The 9,194-nt window shown below is 35.2% G+C and overlaps 1 protein-coding gene across 1 annotated transcript; it reads right to left on the bottom strand.

Annotated features, from left to right (window-relative positions):
* Positions 1 to 7,336: 7,336 nt before the first annotated feature.
* On the bottom strand, positions 7,337 to 8,298 carry LOC129543292 (olfactory receptor 2W1-like). Its single transcript, XM_055406388.2, is given in 2 exon segments — positions 7,337 to 7,374; positions 7,377 to 8,298. Coding segments are annotated over 2 exon segments (960 nt in total).
* Between the last annotated feature and the right edge of the window lie 896 nt (positions 8,299 to 9,194).

The raw sequence follows: 9,194 nt of genomic DNA, 5'->3' as shown, positions 1-9,194 counted from the left end.
TGTAAAGTAATTAGCCTCCAATTAAAATAAATAAATTAATTAAAATATAGAAAATATTCATTGAAAAATAGGCAAATCTGTGCGTATACTGCAAAGATAAAGAAGAACATTGTTTTTTTTTCAATGGGCTTGATATTGGACAAAGTGTGTATATGTGTATTTGACTTGCAGCAGCTGTTACTCTATTAAAATCCATCACTATTCAAATATTATCACAGCATCTTCAAATTTAACCTATTTATGATATGGTTTTTGTTCAACAAATGAGGGAAAGCTCAGTTGGTAAAGAATCCGCCTGCAATGTAGGAGACCCCAGTTCGATCCCTGGGCTGGGAGGAAGGGAATGGGTACCCACTCCAGTATTCTGGCCTGGAGAATTCCATGGACTGTATAATCCATGGGGTCGCAAAGAGTTGGACACATGTGAACGACTTTCACTTCACTCAGTTATTTAAGAAAATCATTTATTTATTTATTTGGCTACATTGGGCAGCTTGTGGGATCCTAGTTCCCCAACCTGGGATGGAACCCACACCTACAGCAATGAAAGTGCAGACTCTTAACCACTGGCCTGCCAGGGAATTCCAAGAATGATTTTAAATGAAACGAATCATAGTCAAGATGACATTTCATCTTCCCTGTATGTTTGTGAATCTCTGAGTTTGAAAAATGTATGTTTAGATTACAGTCTTATAAAAAGAGAGATGTTGAAAGAATTAATCACTTATCTGCTGTGTGAAGAACCTTAATATCTGTTTCCCACTCTGGCTTTCTTAGTCCACCACTCCTCAAGTTGCAATGATTAGTTTAGTTAGTAGGGTTGCTTTTATTTGGAACATTAAGTCACTATGGATTTCCTGGTCTGAACCAGCCATTATAAACTGGCTGGGTGGTTAATTAGATCCAATCAGAGAAAAATATGGAGATGATCTTAGGAAAAGGAACTATGGAATAAAAGCTATTATATTGTGTTCTGTCTTTCCACCCTGAGAATAATTGAGTTTAGCAATTATGTTTCTATTGGGCCTATTTTAGGTATTTGTTAACCTGACAAAGAGAGAAGTGTGATGGGTAAAAGATAGTTCATGGATATGATATCTAAGAAAGTTGGTAACTTGATTTCTAGGTATTTTTAAGGCCTTCAGTTTTGGTGACCCACAAAAGTAATTAAACATCATTATGATGCAGGTCAAGGTGAGGCATTCAGAAATTTCCTAGGATATGTTCTGCGAAAGCTTGGCAAAGTCTGTTTATCTCATCTTTACTTGTCCTTCATTAAAAAAAAAATTAAATGAATGCTGAAAAGTTAATCCAGAAGAAAAATTTGAACACTGAAAGATTTATGATCACAGGAAATTTAAAAAATAATTTCAATTAATTTATGTATTATTTGTTGCTGAGAAGAATAATAGTCAAAAGACTTGCAAAGGAACAAATATAATACATTACTGTAAAATTCTGGATGAGAAGATCAATGGAAATATGACTTCAAGAAGAAATTTCCAACTGTTGAAGAGCTTGTTAGTATATTCAAAAAAGATTTTTAAGGCTTTTAAAAACCTTTTATTACAGATACTTTCTAACATGTACAAAAATAGAGTGAATAATACTATGACCCCATGGATCTATCATCTAGTTTTAAAAATTATCATCATATGGCTATCTTGTGGTATGTTAAGAAAAACCCACAATATTATCATATTAAGTTAATTGATTAATATTTTTATTTTATTTAAAAGTTTTCATTTTTTGAGGTAACATAGGTTTATAACATTATATAAGTTTCATGTGTACAATATTACATTTTGACTTTTATATACACTACAAAATTGTAGTTTCTTTTCATCATACAGTTGATACCCCTTTACCCATTTTACCTTTCCCTTCTGGTAACCACCACTCTATTCTCTGTATCTATGTGTCTATTTTTGTTTGGTTTGGTTTCTTCATTTATTTTTATTTATTTATTCATTTTTTTATTCCACATATGTGTGAGATCTTACAGTATAGGATTTTCAACATTTGACTTATTTTACTTAGCATTGCACCTTTAAGGTCCATTCATATTGTTGCAAGTGGCAAGATTTCATCTTTTTTATGGCTAAATAGTATTCAGTCATATATTTATACATTTTCGTTATCCATTCATCCCTTGTTTGTGTATCTTGACTATTGTAAATAATGCTGTGATGAACAGAGGGGTGCATATATCTTCTCAAATTACTATTTTAATATTCTTAGATAAATATTCAGAAGTTGAATATCTGAATAATATGGTATTTCTATTCTTAATTTTAAAAGGAATCTCCATACTGTTTTCCATAGTGGCTGCACCAATTTATATTCTCACCAACAATATATGAGGGTTTCCTTTTCTCCACATCCTCTCCAATACTCGTTACTTATGGCCTTTTCGATAATATGCACACTAATGGCTATGAGATGATATCTCATTGTGGTTTTTATTTGCATTTCTCTGATAACTAGTGATGTTAAACATCTTTTCTTGTACCTATTGGCCATCTGTTTGTCTTCTTTGGAAAAATGTCTATTCAGATACTCTGGCCTTTTTTCTTCTTTGGAAAAATGTCTATTCAGATACTCTGGCCTTTTTTCTTCTTTGGAAAAATGTCTATTCAGATACTCTGACCTTTTTAAAAATTTTTTATTTATTTTAATTGGAGGCTAATTACTTTACAATATTGTGGTGGTTTTTGCCAAACATCGACATGGATCAGCCATGAGTGCACATGTGTCCCTCCATTCTGAACCCCTCTCCCATCTCCCTCCCCACCCCATCCCTCTGTCTTGTCCCAGAGCACCAGCTTTGAGTGCCCTGCTTCATGAATCAAACTTGCACTGGTACTCTGACAATTTTTTAATCAGGTTTTTTTTGTTGTTGTGAGTTCTTTATATATTTTGCAAATATATATATGATTTGCAAAAATCTTCTTCCATTTGCCAGGTTGTCTTTTACTTTAGCTGATTTCTTTTGCTGTGCAGAGTCTTTTTGGTTTGATGTAGTCCCATCTTTACTTTCACTTTTGTTTTCCTTGCCTGAGGTCACATATCCAGAAAAATACTGCTAAGACCAATGTTACAGAACATACTGCCTATGCGTTCTTCTGGTAGTTTTATGGTTTCTGGTGTTACGTTGACTCTTTAAGTCATTTTGAGTTGATTTTGTTGTATGGTGTAAGATAGTGGTCTAGTTTCTTTCTTTGCATATTGATGTGCATTTTTCCCAACAACATTTATTTTTTAAATTAAAAAAAATTTATTCATTTATTTATTGAAGTATAGTTGATTTACAATGTTGTGTTCGTTTCTGGTATACAGCAAAGCGATTCAGAATATATATGTATACACACACACACATACATATTCTTTTCCATTATGTTTTATTACAGAATATTGAAAATAGTTCCCTGTGCTATACAGTAAGACCTTGTTGTTTATCTGTTTTATATATACTAGTTTCTTTCTGCTAATTCCAAACTTGTAGTTTATCCCTCTCCCATTCCCTTTCCCCTTTGGTAGCCTGGTGGGCTTCCGTCTAGGGGGTCACACAGAATCGGACACGACTGAAGTGACTTAGTAGCAGCAGCAGCAGCCAAAGTTTGTTTTCTTTGTCTGTGAGTCTGTTTCTGTTTTGTAAATAAGTTCATCTGTATCTTGTTTTAGCTTCCACATATAAGTCCTATTTTATGGAGTTTGTCTTTTTCTGTCTGACTTTACTTAGTATGGTAATCTCTAGGTTTATCCATGTTGTTGCGAATGGCATCATTTCATTCTTTTTTATGGCTGAGTGCTCAAAACCATTTATTGAAGAGACTATCTTTTTTATTTGAGTTTTTTATTATTTCTTGAGGTAGACCTATATTGCCATAAACTTCCCTCTTAAAACTACTTTTGCTGTGTATCCCAGTGATTTTGACGTGTCATATTTTAATTTTTGTGTGTCTTCAGATATTTTTTGCCTTCTTCTTTGATTTCTTTATTGACCAAGTAGTTAACTGTTCAGTAGCATGTTTTTCAGTCTCCACATATTTGTGTGATATTTTCAGCTTTCTTCTTGTAGTTGTTTCCAGTTTCATACCATTATGATCACAAAAGATGCTTGATATGATTTCAGTCTTCTTAATTTATTGAGACTTGTTTCACAGAATATGGTCTATTCTTAAGCATTTTCCATGTACACATGAAAAGAATGTGTATTATTCTGAATTTGGATTAAATATTTTGTATAAATCTATTGAATCAACAGGCTTAACATTTCATTTAAGGCTGTCCTTTCCCTATTTTCTTTCATCTGGATGATCTACCCATGGCTGTAAGTGGGATGTTAATGTTCCCTACTATTATTGTGGTCCTATCAATTTCTCCCTCTAAGTCTGTTAATAATTGCTTTATATATTTTGGTGTTGCTATGCAGATGATACTACCCTTATGGCAGAAAGTGAAGAGGAACTCAAAAGCCTCTTGATGAAAGTGAAAGAGGAGAGTGAAAAGGTTGGCTTGAAGCTCAACATTCAGAAAACAAAGATCCTGGCATCTGGTCCCATCACTTCATGGGAAATAGATGGAAAAACAGTGGAAACAGTGTCAGACTTTATTTTTTTGGGCTCCAAAATCACTGCAGATGCTGATTGCAGCCATGAAATTAAAAGACGCTTGCTCCTTGGAAGGAAAGTTATGACCAACCTTGATAGTATATTAAAAAGCAGAGACATTACTTTGCCAACCAAGGTCCGTCTAGTCAAGGCAATGGTTTTTCCCGTGGTCATGTATGGATGTGAGAGTTGGACTGTGAAGAAAGCTGATCGCCGAAGAATCGATGCTTTTGAACTGTGGTGTTGGAGAAGACTCTTGAGAGTCCCTTATACTGCAAGGAGATCCAACCAGTCCATTCTAAAGGAGATCAATCCTGGATGTTCATTGGAGGGACTGATGCTAAAGCTGAAACTGCAATACTTTGGCCACCTCATGCGACGAGTTGCTGCTGCTGCTGCTGCTAAGTCACTTCAGTCGTGTCCGACTCTGTGTGACCCCATAGATGGAAGCCCACCAGGCTCCCCCGTTCCTGGGATTCTCCAGGCAAGAACACTGGAGTGGGTTGCCGGTTGACTCACTGGAAAAGACTCTGATGCTGGGAAAGGTTGGGGGCGGGAGGAGAAGGGGACGACAGAGAATGAGATGGCTGGATGGCATCACTGACTCTGTGGACATGAGTTTGAGTGTACTCCGGGAATTGGTGATGGACAGGGAGGCCTGGCGTGCTGTAATTCATGGGGTCGCGGAGAGTCGGACACGACTGAGCGACTGAAATGAACTGAACTGAACTGAACTGAACTGATGTTAGGTTCATATATATAAGTAACTATCATGTCTTCTTGTAAATCGTCCCCTTTATCATTTTATAATGTTGATCTCTGTCTCTTGGTTTTTTTTTTTGCTTGAAGTCTATTTTATCTGATGTCATGAGTATGGCTACACTGCTTTCTTTTGGCTGCCATTTGCTTACAGTATCATCCTTCATCCCTTCACTTTGAGTCTGTATTTGTCTTTAGGGCTGAGGTGGATCTCCTGGAGACATCATATAGTTAAGCCCTATTTTGTTATCCCTCCAGATGCTCTGTGTCTTTTGATTGGTGAATTCAATCCATTTATATTTAGGGTGATTATTGATAAATGAGGATTCAGTACTGCTGTTTTATTTTTTATTTTCTGCTTGCTCTGTATCTCTATTGTTTATTTTTCCCTTATGTTTCTGCCTGCCATTTTGGTTTACTTTTTTTCCATTTGTTAAATGTAATGGGTGGGGTGGCCAGGCTATATAAATCAGCATCACATAGTTTACATTTTGTGTACTGGTGAAATTTTTAAATAGGCTGGTGAACTGTTTTTGAAGGTAACTCTAAAACATGTAGTAGATGGACAATAAGAACACTGACAATATCTTATATCATATTAAATATATTTTATGTGAGTCATCACATTGTTCTGCCTGGGAAAGTAAAATTATCTAGTGACTCCTTTCTTTCTATAGTTCAAGAATTATGAAATGATAGAGGAGGAAATACTATGTATTTAGATTGATTACAATTTTAAATTATGGAGTCTGTTAGAGAAAGGTATTGTAAAGAAAATATCAAAGTTTAATTCAAAAGTATCACAATAGTTTCATAATAAGTTTCATAATATATATAAAACTAAAAAGCTATATCAAGATAAGTGAAGATATTTATTCTTTGTATGAAACTCCACTACATACAAATTTACAGATCTATATTTCTAAAAAAATCACACAACTTCTACTGTCAACAGATCTCCCCAAAAGTTTAACTAATCTCAAACTAGCCATATTCTTTCCATTGAGATGGATAATCATGAACAAAATGTTTTATAAGTAAATAAGAAGTGAATATGACTGTGTTGTCATCTTTAAAATCACTTTTTGGTGTCTTCTCACTTCCTTATATCATTATAAAGATGTAACAGACTTAAAAAACAGAGATCTTTTACTCATGCTGTTGATGATCAAATTTCATTGAAAAAAAGTGAATTGTTTCAAGTGGTGCTTATAACAGATTACTACCTTGTAGATTGCATTGTCTGCACAAAAGAAGTATATATGTTTGAATGGTATCATAAGAGATTTAATGCAGAAAACCATTAGCATATTATTATTTTATATACAATTCATAACATATATGAAGCTATTCATTCAGGTTTGTATTTCTGAAGATCTAAGCATTAGCATTGAAAATACATAGCTAGATAACCAAAACAGTTTTTAATGGGGCTTCAGTTCAGTTCAGTTGTCGCTCAGTCATGTCCAACTTTTCGTGACCTCAATAAATTAAATGCATTCAAATTTATATTTACATTCCCTCTGTGTTATATCACAAGCAAAAATAAAAATTTCTATGACTTGTTTTTCTTGAAGATATGCCAAAGATTAGAGGCATAAAGGGCTTCTCAGATGGCTCAGTGGTAAAAAATCTGCCCGCCAGGCTTTGAAATCCTTGGGTTGGGAAGATCCCCTGGAGTAGGAAATGGCAACCCACTTCAGTGTTTCTGCCTGGAGAATTCTATGGACACAGCAACCTGCCAGACTGCATTCTGTGGGGTTGAAAAGAGTCGATATGACTGAGCATGCATATAGAGGCATGAAAGAACTAAGTAGGATGGTTGTAATATTTTTGTATCCAAAAAATGCTTGTATCCAAAAATTATTATATTAATTGACCTTTGTGATCTAGGGATTACTTGCCTCACTAAAAATGAAAGACAACTAGAAAATATTTTATTGCCTATCCATGCTATTTTTTTTCTATGACTTCCAGTTTCTCCTTGATTTTGGAGATTTTGGTCAACTCTCATCAGCTTCTTCAGTGCATCCTTCATGTCCTTATTCCTTAAGGTATAAATGAGAGGGTTGAGACTTGGAGTGATGATAGTGTAAAAGAGGGTGAGGAACTTTCCCTGGTCCTTGGAGGCATTGTTACCTGGTTGCAGGTACATGTAGATAATAGTTCCATAGAAGATGGACACTACGGTGAGATGAGATCCACAGGTATTAACTGCTTTTCTCTGGCCTGCTTTTGACTTCATTCTCAGCACAGCTTTGGCAATGTAGCCATAGGATATAAGAATAAGGATGAGTGGTGTAAGGACAATGACAATGCCTAAAGCAAAAACAGACATTTCAACTGCTGTGGTGTCTATGCAAGCTATCTTGACCATAGCTGGCAACTCACACAAGAAATGATCCAGAAGGTTGTTTCCACATCTAGGCAAATTCAGGGTGAGTGTACATAATACCAGAGAATTGGCCAGACTAATACTCCAGACTATGATAACCATCTTCAGGCATAAATGTGGATTCATGATGACCAAATAATGCAAGGGCTTACAAATGGCTGTAAAACGATCATAGGACATAACAGCTAGGAGAAGGCACTCAATGGAGCCAAACCACATGTAAACATAGAGCTGAATGACACAGCCCACGTAGCTGATGGTCTTATCATGTCCCCACAAGTTAACCAGCATCTGGGGGACAATGCTGGTAGTGAAACATAGATCTAGGAGAGATAAATTCCGGAGGAAAAAGTACATTGGTGTGTGGAGATGGGAATCCAGGAGAGATGCAAGAATGATGGCTGTGTTCCCGACCAAGGTAATTAAGTAGAAGACAGTGACAACTCCTGACAGGACCATCTCCAGTTTGGGATGGTCAGAGAAGCCAAGCAGAATGAAGCCACGTAGAGAAGTATAATTTCTTTGGTCCATGGTCCTTCATTGTCAAATACAAGAGAAGAGAAGGTGGAGAAGGTGAAGGAAGATGAGGACGAATGGGAGAAGGAGGAAGAAAAGGAGAAGGGAAAGGAAGAGGAGAAACTTGTCAACAAAGACTATATGAATAATTTAAAGAAATATAGAACTAAACAAAGGTAGCAAATTTATGTTACTAGTAAAAATTAAAGCCAAGTAATCTGATATTTGTTGTAGGTTCTTTTATGGTGATGAGTTTAATATATTTTTATATTAAACTTAGGGAGTTTTACTAACAGTCTGAATTTTCTCATGTGTAAATTTGGAAGTTTGGAATAGATTTGCTTCTATGATTGTTTATAATTTTCATTGACTATGTACAGTGAACATGCTCTTTTACTTGGTCAGTGGATTCACCTATATGGTATAATTATTTGGCTAATGTTAGAACAAGGAAGAGTATTCCTTTTTTTTCATATCCTAGTGAATAGCACCTTTGGTCTTCCAGTTTGATATGCAGGAGATCTGGCATTTATCCTTGGCATGTTTATCTCTCTCATCCCCAATACCTAACATCACCAAAACTTGTAAGTTTTAATGCAAAAATATATTTTAATTGTCCTCTCACTCCAAAAACTTACATGATCAGTACCCTAGTACAAGTTACTGTAATCTGTATTCTAGATTCTGGCAATAATCTTTATTCCTTACATCTAGTTTTATGCCTTTACATTTTTACAAGATTAAATAAAATCACATTATCCATGTGCCCAAACCTAACCAGTCATTTTCCATTACATTTAGGAAATATTCTAATTCTTTAAGATGGCCTAGATGAACCTGTACAAGGCCTCATTCTCATTTCACAGATCACTTTACACATATTGACTACTAGCCTTCTCTCACTCTGACAA

This window comes from Moschus berezovskii, chromosome 23 (genome assembly GCF_049115385.1).
Source record: "Moschus berezovskii isolate FMDL1 chromosome 23, NW_MosBer_1.0, whole genome shotgun sequence".
NCBI classification, from domain to species: domain Eukaryota; kingdom Metazoa; phylum Chordata; class Mammalia; order Artiodactyla; family Moschidae; genus Moschus; species Moschus berezovskii.
Note: the sequence above shows the minus strand (reverse complement) of the source record. Positions and strands in the feature narration are given on the sequence as shown.